Source organism: Bos indicus x Bos taurus, chromosome 10 (assembly GCF_003369695.1).
Source record: "Bos indicus x Bos taurus breed Angus x Brahman F1 hybrid chromosome 10, Bos_hybrid_MaternalHap_v2.0, whole genome shotgun sequence".
Lineage (NCBI taxonomy): Eukaryota > Metazoa > Chordata > Mammalia > Artiodactyla > Bovidae > Bos > Bos indicus x Bos taurus.
In genome coordinates, this window is record NC_040085.1 from 66672312 (window position 1) to 66692592 (window position 20281).

Consider the following 20281-nt stretch of genomic DNA (forward strand, 5'->3'; position numbering starts at 1 on the left):
CATTTTATTAACCCTTTTTCTTTGCTTATAACTACATGGATCTCACATATAATGATATCCAAACAACCATTTCAGTGGAAAAAAGCAGAGATGAGTTGCTATTTCCCAAATCTAAAGGTTAATGTAATCCAGATTTTCTGATGCCTAAACTCTACATTCCATTTCCTATTCTTCATAGACTCTAGACATATGCTCAGTTCAAATACAATAATAGGAATATATCCACAGAGAGAATATTTTTTAAAAGGTGTATCTGTTTATTGGAATAAATAGTGTTTCTGGACATCATTGCTATTTTGCAACATTGATCTAAAAATGCTTAGTGAGTGTATTTTTGCTAATGCCCCCACTTGTTTGTTAAACTTTAGCCAACGTGTGTCATCTGGAACTCAGGCTCTATTTGGGAGTAGAAAAAACTTTGGAGCAGTAAGAAAAATAATCACCATAAAGACCATCCACTAATGCTGGAAGATTCACAGAACCACTCTTAGGCCTTACCCCAAAATGTCTTGATTTATTTTTGTGCTATAAATAGGGGTAAAACTTTAGTTAGGTCATAAAATTCCCTAGTCCAAGCAAGTGAAATGATTTAAAGGGATGGATGACTGTTAGAGTCACTATTCATTCAACAAATAATTTTTGTTTGGATCATAGAAAAATCAAGGGAATTCCAGAAAAACATCTACTTCTGCTTCATCGACTATGCTAAAGCTTTGACTCTGTGGAAAATTCTTAAAGAGATGGGAATATCAGACCACCTTACCTACCTTCTGAGAAAACTGTATGCAGGTCAAGAAGCAACAATTAGAACCTTACATGGAACAACTGACTGGTTCAAAATTGGGAAAGAAGTATGACAAGGCTGGATATTGTAACCCTGCTTATTTAACTTCTATTCAGAGTACATTATGTGAAATGCCGGGCTGGATGAAGCACAAGCTGGAATCAAGATTGCTGGGAGAAATATCAATAACCTCACATATACAGACGACACCATGCTAATGGCAGAAAGCAAGGAAGAACTAAAGAGCCTCTCGATGAAGGTGAAAGAGGAGAGTGAAAAAGTTGGCTTAAAATTCAACATTCAAAAAACTAAGATCATGGCATCTAATCCCATCACTTCACGGAAAATAGATGGGGAAACAATGGAAACAAGGACAGACTTTATTTTCTTGGGCTCCAAAATCACTGCAGATGGTGATTGAAGCCATCAAATTAAAAGATGCTTGCTCCTTGGATGAAAAGCTATGACCAAGACAGACAGTGCAGAGACATCATTTTGCAGACAAAGGTCCGTATAGTTAAAGCTGTGGTTTTTCCAGTAGTCATGTACGGGTGTGAGAGTTGGACCATAAAGAAGGCTGAATGCCAAACAACTGATGCTTTTGAACTGCGGTATTGGAGAAGACTTTAGAGAGTCCTTTGGACTGCAAGGACTGCCAGTCAATTCTAGAGGATATCAACCGTGAATATTTATTGGAAGGACTGATGCTGAAGCTGAAGATTCAATACTTTGGCCATCTGATGTAAAGAGCTGACTCATTGGGAAAGTCCCTGATGCTGGGAAGGATTGAAGCCGGGAAGAGAAAGGGAAGACAGAAGATGAGATGGTTGGATGGCATCACTGACTCAATGGACATGAGTTTGAGCAAGCTCCAGGAGATAGTGAAGGACAGCGAAGCCTGGTGTGCTGCAGTCCATAGGGTCACAAAGAGTTGGACATAACTGAGTGACTGAACAATTGTGCTCTGCTCTACTAAGTGCCAGAGAAACAAAGATGAAAGTATTGGCAGGCGAACATATAATCACAGTGATGTGATAACTGTCACATGAAAGGAAGTTATGATTTCTTGTCTGATCACAGAATCAGCCATGAACTATTCTGTTTATGACACTGAGACAGAGCTTCCTGGAGATATGACAAATAGTCTGGGAGATCGGGTAGGCAAGAATCTGTTCCCCTGTGGGGAACAGATTCATGTGACTTGGGTCTTGGAAGCTTTGTATGTTAAGGGGCTTAAATGGTATTTCATAAGCAATGGAGAGCCACTGAAGGTCCTAAACTGGAATATAAGGCTGGGATAAGTCTTGAATTCTGAAAGTTCTATCCAAGTATAGTTGTAATGTAACCTGGAATGAGAACCAGACACTGGATACCTAGCAGGAAGAAGCTGCAATAATTCAGTCAGGAAATGCTAAGTGCCTAAACTATAGCAGTCACTCTAGACATGGAGGGGAAAGAACTGGTTCAAGCGACAGTAGAAGAGCAGACATGTGTTGATGTAGTGATCTGGTGAAGGAGGTGGAAAGAAAGGGACAGAAGACTGCAGAGTGAAACAGATTTTCTATCTGGCCAATGGATGAATAAGAAACACAAGAGTGGGGAACAGGTTTACAGTGAAGGTAATAGTTTAAATATTCATATACAGAGTCATAATGACTAGGACATTCTGAAAATATCTATTAGGGAATTGGATCTCCTAGCCTGGAGTTCAGGGCACAGGTTCAGGCTGGGCCAATCACAGCAGGGAGCTGGAAGCTTTCACTAAAAGCAGGAGGTAGTGGAGACAGAAGGTTAAGAGAGCACTAAATTTTAGAGACATTTGTGGACAAACTGCCATACGTGCTTCAAGAGCTCCTGACATATTTCCTGTCCAACAGCTTAGGACAGTATGACTTAGTTCCCTAACTCCTGCCCTCCTCTTGCTTCCCACAACATTCTCCAAAGAATAGGCCGGTGATACTTTAAAGTGGAAGTCACATTATGTCATTCTTTGCTTCTTAGAATCAAATCCAAACAATTTGGCACAGACCAATAAAGCTTACTCTACCTGTGATCTGGTCCCTGCCTATCTCTTGACTGGATCTACCATCACATGACCCACAGAGTATATAACAGTGTGATCCAGCCACGTGCTTCCCCTCAGGGAAGCACATTGTTGTTTTCTGTGACAGGAATGCACTTTTCTAGGTCTTGTGGGTTGGCTCCCTCTCAAGGTTCAATCTCTCTTCTGCAGTGTTACTTCCTCAGAGACCTTCCTTGACCAGTCTATGTTCCTACCTCTACCCATTCTCCATTCTCAATCTCTAAAACCCTGTTATTGACTATATAGCATTGACCATTATCTGAATGTGTTGTTTATTTAGTATCTACTGTATAGGAAATGGTGAGATACAAAGGTAAATGTCCACATTTATTATTAAGGGAAACTGGAAAAGTGGGATTGAATCACATAGCTGAAGGGCTTGAATTCCCATTGAGGGGTTTTAATTGGTTAGCTTCCAAGCAGCTACAAAATATGTTTGAAATAACATACATTTTAATCAACTATACTCCAATATAAAAAATCATTTTGCTACTAAAAAAACTGAAGTATATCAGTAAATCTTGTCAAATGTTTTTAAAATGTTTGGTTAAAAAATTATGAAATATAATCATTCTATAATCCTCTGACCCTATACTGTACTCTGAGACATTACAAACTTCAATTGGTTTAACTACATAGAAAACTTTTAAACAAATGAATGATGAGAATATTAAAAAAACTCTAGAAATAATACTTGAAGTTAATTTGATGACTTTAGTTTTGTAATAGAATTGTATGGTTGGTCCCAATCTACTTTATTACCTAGCTTCCTTTTCATTTCAGTGTGGGAGGCATACATCAAAATGTCATTAATTTTAAAATGAGCATCAAAGTGTACCAAGGCTGACTCTTCTACACACTCAGTAATGCAGTTCTATCCATAGTTTTAAGCCAATCACTGGTGGACCCAACTGTGATATAACCAGACTTTGGCTGATGGAAGTGTTTTAAAGATGGGGTTATACTGCTGCTGCTGCTGCTAAGTCACTTCAGTTGTGTCCGACTCTGTGGGACCCCATAGACGGCAGCCCACGAGGTTCCCCCAACCCTGGGATTCTCCAGGCAAGAACACTGGAGTGGGTTGCCATTTCCTTCCCCAATGCATGAAAGTGAAAAGTGAAAGTGAAGACGCTCAGTCATGTCCTACTCTTAGTGACCCCATGGACTGCAGCCTACCAGGCTCCTCCGTCCATGGGATTTTCCAGGCAAGAGTACTGGACTTATACTGAGCCCTTTCAATAAGGCTTGGGAATGGAAAGGTCCTTGAACCTTTCAATTAACTTCACTAAACCTTAGAGGGTATCAGATTCAGATTTGGGACACCCAAATGAGTAAGACACATTTCTTGGCTTGAAGGAGGATGCAGCACAATTAAGTGAACTGGGTAATTTTGTGTAAAGGTCAACAGAGATTATTTTCCCAAAATGACTCTTCTTATCCTTATACTTGCCAGCCTATGAAATGTGTGTGGATTTTTTGTTTTTTCTTTTCCTTACTCTTCTCTGCCTTCCCAGGGATAAACAACTTTTCAACATAATGTATGTATAAATATAAAGTTTATTTAGCATAGTGTTTAGAAAAATAAGTTCACATCATTTCAGAAAACAAATAAAACACTTAATTGTCCAGGCATAAACCCCTATTACAGTACAACATACATACTTTAGATCTTTGGTTGGGTAATTAAGCACAGAAATGTTCTGGGACGCGCTCCGTGTGCCATCACCTGACAGTGCAGTAGAGACTCCGTTACCCACCCCACGATATACATTCGGTATAGATTTTCTCTTTGCGTAAGGCACAGTAAAACCATATTGAGTATATAACTGGTTGTCTCTAAACATACAGTACATGCAACAAAAGAATAAAAATTTTTGAGAACCCTGAAAGCCAAAAGTCACATGCTATATAATTTTGATTAATAAAATGTAAGGTGGTAATAAGAAATTAACATGAAATGTATCAATTAGATACAAAATAACTGTTACGCTCTATTATCTAAGTTCTAGGAAGACTTTTAAAACATCTTCTGTAAAATGTAGTTCTTTTCCCCACAGCCTTCCTGAATTATTTATATTTTTATGATGAGATGATCTGTCAAAAACATTTTAAACAATGAAGAACTTCTGGTTATATACTAACGCACACTTGTCTAACATGTAGTCGAGCAGGCTGCAACGCCTACCCGATAATCTAGCTTTGAACATGCAAGACGCAAGGGCATATACAGGGAGATTGAAGGTCTGTGTGCAATTTAACTATGAATTTTATCTATGGCTATAACATCTACTTGCCTTTCATAACACAAGAAAGGCAATGAAACGCGTACGATTCAGTCTTTTCATTACTATGGATACACGTGAGCTACAAAGCAGTACGACACAGGTGCTCTTGCTTGACTGAGGGACAAACGCATGTTCTCTTTATTAAACAATAGATTGTCCTTTATTGGGTGTAACTAAGAGCTAAACGCCATATTCTGACTGATAAGAGTGCATAGAGAGGCTCACATTGAAAATCCCGCAGCCAGCAGCAGGGGTTGGGGTTTGAAGGAGAGTTGTTTACCCCTATTCTGATTCCTCTTTGGTGATCATTAGAGGGTCATTTGCAGCATCTTTAAGCATTGGTTTATGTAGGAGAGAAATTCTGCCAAGGGTTCTGAGTCTGGCCCTTAGCAATGCAAAAAATATTTGCAATTCTGTGCAGGAAGATCATGGGGTTTATCTTATTTCATTCACATATATATGGGCTTCATACCAACTGGCCCTTATTTTACTGAAAGAACAGAAAAGAACAGTAAGTTCTTTATAATGTGCATTGATTCTTACCTGGTATATTGTGTAGCTACCTGGAGTAATTGTAGGGGTATAATTACATAATGTTAGAGTATGAATAGGTTTCCTAGGTAAGTCTTAAGTTTTGTGCTATCTTTTTTCTTTCTTAAGGTAGAAAATAGGAAGAACTGTGAATAAAAGAGAGGCTTATTATATTTTTGGAAGACAATATAAAACTTTTCGAGTTATGTATGTATAACATATATAACTTTTTAAACTTTCCCATCTTTCTTACTGGATGGGTATTTTAAAATCAACAAACTCTTGATATCTGCAGCAATCAAGTGGAAAACATCATTTTTATGTAAACTACACTATAGAACCATGTAATTAATCTCAGTAACATGATCAGCACACACCCAAAGAAACAAACAAGCTGTATAAGTAGTGGTGGAGTGGAAGAGAACTCTAAAATGCCTGACATTGTAAAACAAAACAAAAAACATGTAATTTCAGCAGTTTAGGAACATTCACTAATTCCATTAAAAAATGAGATCTAAGTTCGTTATCAAAATGATGGAGGAGAAAAAATACGATGGGGGAGGAATTCTTCAAAGGGCTCTTCATGTATGCCTGCAAGTTCCATTTGCAATAACAACAAAAGTGAAATCCTCTATGGCCCTTACTCAACATGCTGGACTGACGAGCATGCAGAGAGCTAGAGTGGACCCTTTGTTCCGATCTTAAAGAAAGCAAGATGTGATGACATCTTCATGTTCCACAACTTTCGGTCATCTCTGAAGAGATAATTTCCTCACTTTTCTTGCTTTACAGAGACCAGAGACTTTACTCACTACACAAATGTATTTGTATTATTACATCTTCTCTTCAGAGTCTTGATAACAACTGTATAACCACAGCTCACAGCATTATCAAACAAGCTGCTTACAGAAACCCCCAAAAGATTTAAAGAAGATGCGATAACATAGTGCAAACAACAGTCATACGTCATAATGCAACAACCGATTCAAAATAGAACCAAGTTTCAACAAGACATAATTCTGCTCATTAGAAGATACAAACTCTTTCCTTACTTTAAAATGGTTGTTTTCATAGCCTCCAGAATTGGTTTTGTTGGTAGTCTGTAATTGTTACTTTTAATGAAAAGTTATCAACAATAATTAGTTGTTCAACCATTTGCATCATAAAACATTAAGTGAAACTTAAGTTCTTCAGATTTAAAGCAATTCTGTGAAAGTAACCCTGTTGGATAGTAGAAAAAAGTCATCAGTGCTTCTGTTGACACTTCTGTACCTTAATAAGAATAAAAAGGCCACAAGGTAAAAAGGCACGTAGAATTCTATAGAAAATATATTTAAATGAATAAGAGAGTTGCTAAACAAAGAACAAGAATGTGAAAAAAAGTACCAAAATTCCAATAATGGGAGTTAGATTTCCTGTTTCAGTGTTATTAATATTGACCTTAATAGACTTCTGATAAAAATCATTACTTTTAAAATCCTACAAAAAGTAAAACTTTGTTGGAAATAACTGTTCACTTCCTGTTCAAACAATAAAAATAAATTAAACAGTACCAAAACATTTTTTTCAGTTCATAGTGTCTGAAGTATGAGAAACATATACAGCATAAATAAAATTCACTGTAATTACCCAAATCCTTGCTTATAGGACTAATATATTTACACTCATACTGAAGCTTGTTTCAGTTTTCTTAGTGGAGTTGTGAACTTTCTCAGCCAACTAAACTATTAGCAGTCACATTTGGAACTGTATAGAGACAAAGCAAGACTTTCACAAAAATGCTGAAAAACAGAATTCATATATTCAAAAATATATCCTTCGAATTGTATGAAGTACCACTTATGCTTCTTAACCTTACCAATGCCCATGGAGTAAAAGTAAACAAAAAGAACTGTATTGTTTCTAATGTTCTGTAGTGATATTTAATTTTCTACCTTAAGTGTATACATTTTTAATTTAAAAAACTACCAAGTTCCATTTGACCTTAGAATTAAGTCAACCAAATGATACACTTTGACTTCTTGATACATTTCATCTCTCATGTCTGTCTCCATCTATTGAAAAGAGAACCAAAAGGCTATAGTAATGCAGTTCTACTCCTGCATATTTAACTGTGATCTTCAGCATATTTAACTGTGATCTTCATGCAGATCAATCCAAGGTCTCTTGAATGCATTTACTTGCAAAACTAATGTTTCCCTTCAAATGGGAAAATGCTTTATGTCCTCAAGTCTTCATGAAAAGATTTGCCTGCTGATGCCAGGGGGAAAAAAAAGGAAATTAAGTTTACAAGTCTTGCATATCTTCATCCAATTGGACAGTCTGGAGCTTGGCAAGCTCTTTCTTGTCTGTTTCCAGGTCTTCACAGACAGTCTCCACCATGCTGTCTAGGACATACTTGGATTTGGAGTCCAGCATCATTAAGTTGCTTGTTGTTTTGCTCTCAGAATTTGTTAGGAAATTTTCTTTTATGTTAGCTACTGGTTGCATAACTAAATGATGTTCTCTGACAAAATCCTGGTGTACTGTTGGGGAGGGGTGACCCACCTGGTCTTCACCTGTGGGAACTATTTCCCCAAGGGCAGCCTGGGTCATGGGTACTGATAGTAGATCTTGACCAGAAATAAGGGAGCAGTTCTGAAGAGCTGCATAGTTAGTGTTGTTGACTGACGTCACAGTAGATTTGCTTGCCACAGGTGCAGACATTGGCTGGCTATCAGCAATGTCAGGGTTTAGCTCAGTGGGATTTAGTAGGGTTGGGGAAGTCAGGGAGAAGTTGTGAGTTGGGGATACATTAACTAATGAGGAGGACAGTGGGTGGAGGCCACTTCCGGAGATACTTTCAGAAGATAGGTTTGCATTTACTTGTGCATTCTGATTGACAGGCATCAACTGAGAAAACACCAGGCTCCTCTCCACGCCCTCCTGTTTAACAGATCCTATAGTCTGGCCTGAATTAGGAACAGTGTATACCACTGCACTGGGAGCAAGAGAGCTCAAGAAAACCTTTCCTTGTTGGACTGTGGCAGACTCACTTGTAAATGTGCTCCCATCTGAAGTGCTTGAATTTACTGAAATATTACCTAAAAAAAAAGAAAAAAAGTACAGCTTATCATTGATGGAACTGATAAGGAAAGAAAAAAGTTACTTTTTTACGCACATGATTTTTCTTGAGCACTTACAACTACAGATTTCCAGGCTCTGCTCCTGAGAGTCTGACTCAGTAAGTCCCAGAGCAGGTATATTTTTAACTCCTTGAGTAATTCTGGTGACGAAGCAGGAGCAAGAACTACTGGCTTAGAAATCAAATGTGAAAAAAAATCTTTTCCAAGTTCTAATTTCAGTTTTCTGGCTCAGTATTGCTAAGACTTGTTATCTCTCAGTTAGTTAAATAGTTATTGCTAGCTCTGCCAGTTAGAACTAGAAAACAAATGCAAAAGAGAATGCCTTTGTTCACGACAAGCTCAGTAACTGACATAAAATATAAATGGAAATGTAAAAAATACCACAAAAATGAGTTACCCTGGGGCTTAAAGTTAACCATATAAACCTGTACAGACAAGTTGCAATCTTTCACCAAACTAACCATAAAGTAATGTCAACAAAACATTCAATAGATTTTTCTTTCTTTTTGTTGTACTAGTTCTGAATTTTCAGTATTGTAGTGATAGAATTAATGATAATAATGAAATGTGCTTTTAAAAATACAGATCCAACAGCATTAGAACTAAAGCTAATGCTTTTAAAAAGGGTTTCTATCTTTTGAGACTCTCATTATAACATTCTGCAGAGACCAGAAGTAGAAAAAGAAATATAAGTAGAAAGCTGAGATGTTCAAATCAGCTAATTTAAGACGATGCAGATGAAGACGACCCGCCCCCCGCCCCCCCCCCTTTACAAACTCCCACCATCAGATAATACCCTTTTCCTCTGAGCCTTCACCTAGGTATGGGGGAAAATGGCAATTATCTTGCCATTTAAGGAAAGGTGGGCCTAGGGGAGTTTTGTGACAGAATAATTCAAATGGGAAGTTTACCTTGATCTTGAATTAGATGTGCAGTAGATACTCTTCATTATTTTGAGAAAATACTCCAATGTTAAAGTAAATATTATTTTGAGAAAACAGTTCAAAGTTAAAGGTAATTCACCTAAAACATTTCCCTCCTTAAATTACTAGAATAATTGTGATTATGTTGCCACCTATATTGATAAATGTCATAAATATATGTATGTCTTCCTAACATTTTTAAGCACCCTAAATGCAAAGGCATGTCTTTAAACAAACAAAAAATGAAAACTTTATTTGAACTTAAGAAAAACATTTCTATGCATGTTTCAGCTCTTTTCTAACATAAATCTTTGTTTTAGGTCAAACAAACGAAAAAGGCTTTAAAATTCTTGTTGGCTACTAAATTGCAGTAAAAGACATCTGAAATAGATGTTTACTTTGTCGCGTGTTTGTGAAATTATTTGCCAGTGTATATGTGAACAAAGTTATTTGTTATTTTTGGATAGGGCCATATATAACATAACAGATGAGACATTTTCTCAAACTGCTATTGCATATAAGTAAAATAATGTTTCTCAAAGTTTTTATATTATGAAATACATACGTGAAGGGTAAAAGCAGATATGATCTAAAGCTTGATATTTAAGTACAGTTGCAATTGAATTAGAAATTGAATAATTTCAAAATCAATTTAAAAAACCCAGCTGTGAAATGATCTACAAAGTATAATTTTATAGTGATATTAAAAAAAGGGCTTATCTTCTTAGATTATAAAGTGAGTAAAATGTAGAAATTCTGCTTTTCTATGTAAATTTCAACTACAGAAAGATAATCTACCTTGTCTAGCCATTTGTAAGAAAGGCATGGTATCTATGAGAAAGGCTGACTCCCCAAATACTTTACTGAGAACTGCAATACACAATTACTCTAAGAGAATGTTGCTTCCTGGACCCATCTGGTTAAACTTATGTCTTCAATTCACCCAGACAAGTCTAAGGATTGACAGTTCTGTCATTTGATCTTAGCTATTTTAACTGAAAATGCTGTTCTTATTCATACTGAATGTCCCATTGTAAGAATTAACTATTAGTCTGTAATAATTTTCCATGGCAGCACTTCTTTAGATTATGTATGAGAAGTATTCCTGCCTTTCTCTTCCCCAATGTATACACCATGCTTTTCTGCTCAAATCTGTTGTCTTTAAAATGTTATCTACTATTTGGAAATTTCCTAAAGAGAGAAAAAGGGTTAGATCCATATTAAAGTATTATACAACTAAGCACTTTGGCTTTCTCTGTGGCTTGACTATTTCTGCCCTGTGTTGGATAGTGACTTAGCGTAATCTTTTCTATAGCCTGGAACAATGAAGAAATAAATAGCATGCTGAAGGACTGTTGTGTGTTACTATACTGCCGTTTTACCCAAAGAGAAACAAATGTGCAGAATGGAATTCACTGCACAACAATATTTCCATCAGTACCTCGAACAAACTGAACTAGACCATAGTTGTAGAAAAAAAGAGATTGAATAAATTGATTTTTTTTTAATAAAAACATTTTACAGGAAGCTGATCTTTAAGGCAAAGTTTCTTATTTTTGTTTCGGTAAAAATTTGGACTTTCAGATTTGCTTCCACAAAGGCAAAATATGCACTAACACCTCCTACTTCTGAAGTCAGGGGGCTCTTCAACCTCCATTCTAACCATTCCTGTTTCTATAGAAAAACAGTAACACAAAGCTCTCCAGATTTGCTTAAAGTCGCTGAAGAACTGGCGTATCAGGCTCAGGTCCTCCAAATTTCATCTCAGTGCTTTCTTTAGGAGATGTCTTGGTAAAGCCAGAAACATAAAATAAGGCTTACAGTTGCCTTCATAAAGAAACCCACACATTTAACAGGCTAGTATACATGCAGAACAAACAATCATATATTCCTCTGTTTTTCCTTTAGGTCTGTTAATCTTACTTATAGGAGGAACATGAACACAAATGATCCAGTCTTTTTAGCTTGCTCTTCTAAAACACCTTTTGCTCAGATAAATGATGCTTAGGTGAAGTGTACACATTCTTACCAACTGCTTGGCTCATTTTGTGTTCTTAGCAATATTATTAATTTTTAATCTTAAAATATCAAGCAATGGGTTACTGTGTAAGTACCAATTGACTTAGCATATTTCTATAATTGTAGAACTGGCAGGACTCACTGTGAACTGTATTTTTCCATTCAGTTGTTGGGAAAATAAAAGCCCACCCCCAGGATGCCAGGGAACCAAGCAAGCTGGATATTACATGGATGTTGTGAAGGAGGAGAAACAAATTAAGACTATTCTGCAGCCGTAGCAGCCAGTAAGGTACCCGAAGACTAATAGCAATCTATAGCTCTCACCAAATGCGTCATTTACAGCAGCTGGCTAAAACATTCACTGATGCATTATGGTACCAAATAAGACTTTTACCTTGTGAAGCTGCCACTGAAACAGGAGGCAGCTGCAGTGGAGAGAATCCAATGCTTCCATTAAGGAACTGGCTGTTTGCTCCAGAATTGGGGATCTGGACGATGCCATACTGGTTAATTTGCACTGGTGTGGTAAAAGTCACCACAGAGCCTCCATCCTGGGAAGCCACTGTTTGAATACTTTCTCTTTTCACCTCGGCACTGGGTATCAGCCCTGGGAACGACACGGGAGCACTGGGGCTATAGGAGGTGGTGGCTGCTGAGTTAGCTGAAGAGCTCTGGAGAACTTTGAATTCCTTCACGTCCTGGGAGGTAGACCCCAGTATGTCAGTCATGGATATACCATTGCTCATAATGTTTGATGCCATTTTTGGTGGGTTCAAAGATACTGTCTGTGTATTTCCCACACTTAATCCATTAAGGATAACTCCATTGGGTCCCTGAATGAAAGAATTACCATTAAGGAAGACAGGTGAAGTACTTGCAGGTACCAAACTTCCGTTCAATAAAACTCCAGAGGAGCTTAACGATATTTTAGCATTTCCAATTTGTTGCATATATACTGGCTCCAGGTGACTGGAAAGGCTGAGGTTGGTGACACCATCGGATGAACCGGAGAGTTGATGAGGAGACAAGTCTTCATGACCCTTGCTGGATTCATCTTCAGTGCTAGGATTGCCATCTGACTCACTGTACAGAGGAGGAAATCAAGACGTTCAGAAAGTCAGGGGCATGACAAGGTACATAGCGCCAACTGTTTGTAAAACCAGCCTCGAACCCCATTAAAAGCTGTGTCTAAGGAAAGCACAGCAGAAAATCTTTTAGTCTTGTTTTAGCTATGAGGGATTTCAGCAGATTTTGACCAGGGTATCTAGGAAGAGGAATTCTCCTATCTCAGTCACCTTTACTAATAATAAATTCAGAGAACGCCCAGAGATCTGAAAGATGTAAATTCAGCTAACAGGATTTACAGAATTGTATACTTTTTTTTTTTGGATAGCCCTGAAATTACTTCTTACTGTTAAAAATGCTTCTACCTATACCATAGGAAAAAACTCATCAAAGGGGTGGTCAATCATCTTGCTTTAGGAACTCTTTCCCTTCCCTTCAAACCAATTCAGATTAGGGTGGTTTTGGAGGTAAATGAAACTGTCAAAGGAGCAGGAGATGGGAAATACTGGCTTTTGTTTGCCAGTTAGTTAACGAGAGATCATATTCTCACCTGCTCCCAAACTTCTACTCCACCAGATTGACAACTGTTTCATTCAACAAAGTGGCTGTTTCAGAACTGTTATGTGCAGTCGCCTTTGAATCCAAAGGATGCCATAAGGGCCTATTTAACGAACACCAGCCAGTGCCCTGGGGAGGTGGGAGGGAAAGGATGTGGGTCACTCAGTGGCCTTGTACCTATCAGACCCCTTCCCCAGTACCCTCAGTTCTTCTGCTCCGTTGCAGACCAGACTGTGTTCCTCACCTCTCCGATTTGGGGGGAAATACCAAATCCAGGGAATGGTAGTGGTGGGGGTTTCCCATTTGGTCTGAGGCTGGGGAGGGGGGTGGGGACGGGGGGCGTATAACAGCGGCCGTTTGGAGCGCGGCGGGACTTGGCCCAGTAGAAGATCCGACATCCCTGCAGTGCCCAGCAGTCGGTTCGCTTTCATGCCTTGGGGAGGGGATTACTCGGGCTTTGGGCTGCGGGGCCAGGAGCGCAGAAAGCGCTTTGATTTACGAGCTGAGGCTGAGCCGCCGTCGCCGTCTGCGAGGGTGACTCACCGGGGGTGCGGGTGGGAGGTAGATCCGGAGAGGGGCCTCAACCAGGCAACTGGGCCGGGGGCGGGGGTGTGGAGTAGGGAGAGAAGCAGGCTGAGCGTGGCGGAGGAGACCCGGGGAACGCGCCGGGGAGTGGAGGCTGCAGGGCAGTTGGACTGCGCGCCGCTCCCACCCCCTAGACCTGGCCTGCAGATTCCGTAGGCGATGGGATCCGCTGCCTCAAGCAGGAGCGGGGGCAGGTGGCGTGTTGTTACCAAGGGGCCTCCTCCGGGTCGCCCCGCAAGTCTGCGGAGGGGTGCACGTAGGTCGGGGTGCACGCCGGTCGCGGGGCGCGTTTTGTTTTGGTTACCGCCAGGCCGGGCTCGGACACCGAGCCTTCCTCCCTGCCTGGGGCGAGGAATGCCGGAGCCGTGGCTCGTAGCTCCCGGCCCCGCGGGAGCGCAGGGCAGGAGCGGCCCACAGCGGGCTCTGGAATGCGCCGGGCGATCACCTTCTCCCGGCCGGGCCGGGCTCCCCGGCTCCCAGATTCCGCCCTACAGCAGAGCCTACGAGCTGCTTTTTGGATTCTTTCTCTCCTGTCCCCGCGGGGTTGGCTTTACACTTCGTCCAACAATACAACACAGAGACTCTCAGACTAGGTGTCTGACTCAGGAGGACGTACCAAAGAGGCGGAAAACCCGGTATTTTCTACCAGTTGGGAAAAAATAAATACCTGGCAGTCAAAAAGTTCAAACCCGCCAGGGTGGGCGCTCAGAGAGGTGCGGAGTGGATAGCGCCCCCACTTCTTTCCTGCCTCCCGCCCGGTGCCAGCCTGCCTCTACCCCCCATCACCACGCCAGGAAGGAGACACGCAGTTGTCCGGGGCCAAGGAAGCAGTCCCGCAGCCCCACCACCCCCGAGGCGCTGAAATCCGATCCGAAGGAGTTCAGAATCAGGTTTCAAAACACCGCAGAGCCGAGCCGCACCAACACCCCACAGTTGCCGCGGCCGCGAAGGGAACCAGCGAGGGCAGGGTGAATGATTAACTCTGTCACATAAAACCTCGACACCCCCAGACCCCCTTCTGCGCCGCCAGCCCCCCCCCCGCCCCCCGCCACCCCGTTCTCCTTCCAGAACGGCCACGGCCACCTCCAACGCGGGCCCCAGCCGGCCGAACCCTGGGGGTCCGGGGAGCGCGCGCGCGCGCTGGGCTGGCGTGACCCCTCTGAGGCGCAGACCCGGCCCGGCGCTGGCAACCTCCGTGGGCCTCGGGCGGACAGGAGAACTACCGTTCCGGCGCCTACACACGCTCCTTCGCCCGGACAGAACCGGAGAGAGAGTGGCAACTTCAAAGCCGGCGGGATGGGGGTGGGAAGCCGGGCAGTAGTGGCCAGCCGAGGTGGGGGCGGGGACTGAGACCTAGGCAGGCGACCAGAAACTTCTGGGGGGAGGTGGGGGAGGGTAAGGAGAGAGGTTCCCCCGCCCCTCGCCCCCCCACCCCCCGCCCCGCGCCCCGGGCCGGGGAGAGAGGTGGGGGCCGGGGAGAGAGGTGGGGGCCGGGAGAGAGGTGGGGGCGGGAGAGGTGGGCAGCCGGACCAGGCTGGTGGGGAAGGTAAGCGCCATGTTTGCGAGCACTTGGAGGAAAAGAAAGCTGGGAAGGGGGTGGGGGAGAGGAAGGGGGAGGAGGAGGAAAGTTGGCGCTCACCTTTTGGACTGGGTCTCGGAGGGGTTCCGATCGCGCTGCCGGCGGTTCTTGAACCAGTTGCTGACCTGGGTGAGGGAGAGGCCGGTGATCTTGGCCAGGTGCCGCTTCTCGGCCGGCGAAGGGTAGCGATTCTGCTTGTAGAGCTCCTTGAGCGCGTTGCGCGACTTCTCCTTGAAACAATACACCGTCTCCTCGCCGTCCCAGATGGTGCGGGGCAGGGGGAATTTCCTGCGTAGCCGGTACTTGTCCACCGCGCCCAGCGGCCGGCCGCGGGCTCGCTCGGCCTCGGTGTAGCGTGCCTTGTACCAGAGCTGCTGCAGCAGCGGGTGGTTAGCCGACTCGAAGCTGTGGCTCTCGAGGATGCTGTAGAGCTCGGGGTAGATGCCCTGGTGGAAGGCCACCAGCGCTCGCGCCTTCAGCAGGCTCTCGTTGCCACGTAGCAGGTCGCTCTGGGGCAGGGACCACAGGAACCGGGCCAGGCGGTCCAGGTTGCCCCCCTGCTGCAGCGCCTCGCACACGCAGGCGACATGGTCTGGCGAGAAGGCCAGTGGGGTCTGCGCGGCGGCGGCCGCGGCGTGGTGGTGCCTGCCCAGAAGTTCCGAGTGGAGTTGTACCTGATCCACCGCCGCCCCGGCCGCCGCCGCCACTGCAGCCACTGCCCCTTCCTCTCCGCTCACCCTGGCGGCGGCAGCCGCGGCGTCCCCCGGCTCCAGGGGGAAAGGGGCTGGAGCCGGGGGGCTCAGCCCCGCCGCCGCCGCCGCGCCCCCCGCCACTTCTCGGGGCGCCTCCTGCCCCTCCGAGGCGCTTTCCATCCCATTCTCCTGCTTGATGTCCGCCGCACTTGCAATCTGCCCGGTGGGGGAGGAAGAGGACATTTTTTTGTTGTTGTTTATTTTCCTCCCTCCCTCACTCCCTCGCACTCTTTTCCTCTTTCTTTTCCCCTCTCTTACTCCTCCTTCTTCGTCTCCCTCCCCCCTCCCCCCCTCCGGAAAGCCCACTCCCTCCCTCCTGGTTTCGGCTGGATCTGGCCGATCAGGTTTCCCCCCGGCCACGCAGTCACCATTAAGATAGCTGCTAGAGCAAAGTAGTGTAAAAGGATAGCTGCTTTCTGCCGTTCCCCCAACGTGACTCCTCCGGTTGCTGCATACTATATGGCACTGGCGGCCGGGCCGGCTCGGCCGCGCCACCCCATTGGCTATTTCGCATTCAGAGGGAGGAGGAGACACAGTTTCTATCCCTGTCTATCACCCGCCTCCCACTCCACCCCTTGCAGTTCCCTCTCCCTTGACCCCCAGGCACCTATACCTGAAGGAAAACACCGACATTCTTTTCAGGCCCTGCTTCTGGGCGGGAACGTGCCTAACGTGGCCTGAAAACTGGACAGAAGACTCTTTGAAAGAGAGTCCCTACGATTCCAATGGGAATACTAATCGTGTGACCTCAAGGTCTGGATGCTAGATTCTTAACAAAGAGGCCACCCTCAGTATCTAGATGACAAAATTTCAGCTTCCCTGCTTTCACCCTACTTTCCATTGTCTTTATTAAGGATTTTGTATTGAAAAGGGTCAAGAATAAAATGGCACTAGGGAATGCCCTATGGGGGAAGCGTTCACAGAAAATTAAAATTCCAAAGGAGGAGGGATGCTTGAAAATGGTGTAAATAGCCCACTGAGAACACAAAAACAAGAAGCCTTAAAAAAAATGTTTTTAACCTTAAGTCACCTGGAGGGCTGGCAACCCAACTGAGATGAACCTGATACAACGAAGTATGTAGACTGTTTTACCATGTTTATCCTGGGTCAGCAGGGTAGAAGAGATCTAACTTGTAGATTATAATAACAGTATGGAAATTTAAGCTTCTATATGAACCTCTTTTAATGGAAGTGTATGAACAGTTTTTTGGAGACGATCTTCCTGGTAGAAACCAATCTCTATGTGCAGGTGTCTTGGAGGAGATGAGTCCAGGATCAGCAGCCATTTCCACAATATAAACAGATGGGAGACTGCCCTCTGGTTTGAGGTGAAGTGCCTGAGGGTGTGGAGTCTGCTGCTTTTTGCAGCTATGCATCTTTCCTTCACAGTTTGCGTGAGGTTTTCACTCCAAAAAGAATGAACCCCTCTCTCCTTCTCTGATTACTGTGGGTCACTTGAATCTACCTGCTGATACTCATTCTCAAAAATGCAACATTTTAATGACTTCGTCCTAACCTTTACTTCTAGGTGGCTTTGTTTTGTTTCTGCTTCCCAATTACCTGTAAATGCTCACTTCAGCATATTTTAAAGCAACTGTTTAGGTCACCTGCTATGGTATTCAGCTTGATGAGATTTTCCTTTTTTGTGGACAGGCTGCATTTTTATTGCTGGTCAACAATCAAGTCATTTTACTTTGGGCTTAACTTGCTTTTGTACTACCCTAATGAAGCCAGCACTGACATCTCTGGTAGATTCAAAATTTATAATTATACAAAAGACCACATGTTTCTATCCCATTGGAAATATCCAGTTAGGCATTGAACTTCTGGACAATATCTGAGATTCATAACTTTATTGAATTTTTAAAAATATGCTTTTTATTTTAGAATAATTTTGACTTATAATACAGTCATAAAGAGAATAGGGTTCTCACTTACTCTTTACCTAACTTTCCATGATGTTAATATCTTACATTATAGCAATACATTTGTCCAAACAAATTAACATTGGTGCAATACTGTTAACTGAACTCAGGACCTTTTTTTGGATTCACCAGTTTTTTCACTAATATCTGTCTTCTGTTCCTGGATCTAATTCTGGATATCACATTCCATTTAGTTCCTTGAATTTTAAAAGTGTATTTATCAGAGCAAAGTAGACAGGAGGTAGTGTGGTTTAGTGGAAAGCATGTGGATTTGGGGATCAGTTAGCTAGGTGTAGGTTTAATCCTAGCTCTGCCATTTATTAGCTACTTGACTATAAAAAGTGGACAGGATTGTTGTGAGGATTAAATGAGATAAGATGTGCCCAAAAGCACCTGGCACATAATTAATCTTTGTTAAATGTTTTTTATCTCCCTCATGATAGTGCAAAGTAGGAAACTTTTCAGTTGTATATACCTAATGAAAATTCATTTGGCTATATTAAAGGGCTATCCAAGTGCAGATCATAGGAATCTTCCTCAGGCTTATTATTAATCAAATATAATGCATTAACTTGGAAAATCATGCATTGGGTTTCTGCATGTCTTGTGTATATTTGCCTCCAGAGTCTCAAGTTCAACAGATATCCTGTTTTATAATATCTGTAGCCTGTAGCTACGTTGGTATTCTATAGCTCCAGTAAGAGATTTCTATAGGACCAGAAGTGAAATCCAACACCAGGCTCCGGATTCCTTTAGCTGGCTGAGTGTCCGAGCTCATTCTGGCAGCAATTCGAAGTGGGCTGGAAGCCCTTGACTCAAATATGGTTAGCTACATTGATGTAGAACACCAGACTTGAGGGTATGTGGAGTTAATCTTGGGGCACTTTTTTGTCAAATGACTTGTAAAATTGCTGAGTACTTGCTTCTACTTCCTGTGTCTGCCATACTGTGAACGTTGAGTCTGCTGTGCTGATGTACAGACTAAAGCTATGTTTTGATTTGGGAAAATGGAGTTGAGGTTGGGATTGCCTAAGAGTGAAAACTAAGCTGCTTGTTTCTCTTTCTCTTCCTTCCTGCCTGAAGATAATGATGAGCAACACAGAAATCTTTTGCCATTTTAGCATAGTGAAGAAAACATAGTTCAGCACAAAATATTGCACTTTGCTTAAAAATATCTAATGGCGTTGCTATCAAGAATGGAGATTTCTGGGGCTTCCCTGGTGGCTCAGTGGTGAAGAATCTGCCTGCCAAAGCAGGAGACACAGGTTTGACCCCTGGTTGGGGAAGATCCCACATGCCACTGAGCAACTAAGCCCCTGCCCCACAACTGTTGAGCCTGTGCTCTAGAGCCGGAGAGACGCAACTACGGAGCCCGCATGCCACAACTACTGAAGCCTGTATGCCCTAGAGCCCAAACTCCACGACAGGAGAAGCCATCGCAGTGAGAAGCCCACATACTGCAACTAGAGAGTAGCCCCCGGTCTCTTGCAACTAGAGAAAAGCCTGAGCAGCAGCGAAGACCCAGCACAGCCAAAAAAAAAAAAAAAGAATGGAGATTTCTTTTCTCAAAACCGACTTTGGCTATCTGGATAGAGGGAAGGCTGTGTATCTGTATCTTGGTCAGTTCTTTCTGCTTCCAAAAACTTATATTAAGGAAGTTAGGTTGTAAAGTAGTCTCCTAGGTAGGAGGTGTTCCTTTGCTATTTAGTGACCAACAGTTGATGATATGTAATCAGCATTTCTGAAAGATCTTTCATTTGCTAAATATTTATTGAGTTCTGATTAAGTGCATGGTTTTGCATTACATACTGAAGGATAAAATTGGGGTCTCTGACCCTGAGTAACTTAAAATCTAGTAGGGGAAGCAAGACATATTTGTAAGTAAGTACAATACAGGATATATGAGTGTTAAGGATAAAGAGATTAATTCTGAGAGGCAAAAGGCAATGGGGAATGGATTTTTAGCTGGATCTTTAAGGACAAGAATTTTGAGAGTTCAAGGATAGAGTTCATTAGAGGCAGAGGGAACAAAGCATGGAGCCATGAAGCCGTGTGGTTTATTTCTGA

General features: G+C 42.6%; 1 protein-coding gene across 2 annotated transcripts; it reads right to left on the bottom strand.

The window, feature by feature from the left end:
• Window positions 1-4404: 4404 nt before the first annotated feature.
• On the bottom strand, window positions 4405-16761 carry SIX4 (SIX homeobox 4). 2 transcript variants are annotated; one of them, XM_027554255.1, is made up of 4 exons: window positions 16658-16761; window positions 15598-16445; window positions 12145-12833; window positions 4405-8766 (listed from the first exon to the last, which is right to left on the bottom strand). In XM_027554255.1, the coding sequence occupies exons 1-4, from the start codon at window positions 16658-16660 to the stop codon at window positions 7970-7972; spliced, it is 2337 nt and encodes a 778-aa protein (XP_027410056.1). In that variant the 5' UTR covers window positions 16661-16761; the 3' UTR covers window positions 4405-7969. The 2 variants fall into 2 exon arrangements, with proteins under 2 accessions (XP_027410056.1, XP_027410055.1); XM_027554254.1 differs by lacking the exon at window positions 16658-16761 and having other exon boundaries at window positions 15598-16527.
• Between the last annotated feature and the right edge of the window lie 3520 nt (window positions 16762-20281).

Bases quoted from the DNA above. Each gene is read 5' to 3' on its own strand.
- SIX4 (XM_027554254.1), bottom strand. From the start codon at position 16,472: ATGTCCTCTTCCTCCCCCACCGGGCAGATTGCAAGTGCGGCGGACATC. The intron at 12,834-15,597 runs GTGAGCGCCAAC...TCCTCTGTACAG, and splicing joins TCCGAGACCCAGTCCAAAAG to TGAGTCAGATGGCAATCCTA. The intron at 8,767-12,144 runs GTAAAAGTCTTA...CTTTTTTTTTAG, and splicing joins TTCAGTGGCAGCTTCACAAG to GTAATATTTCAGTAAATTCA.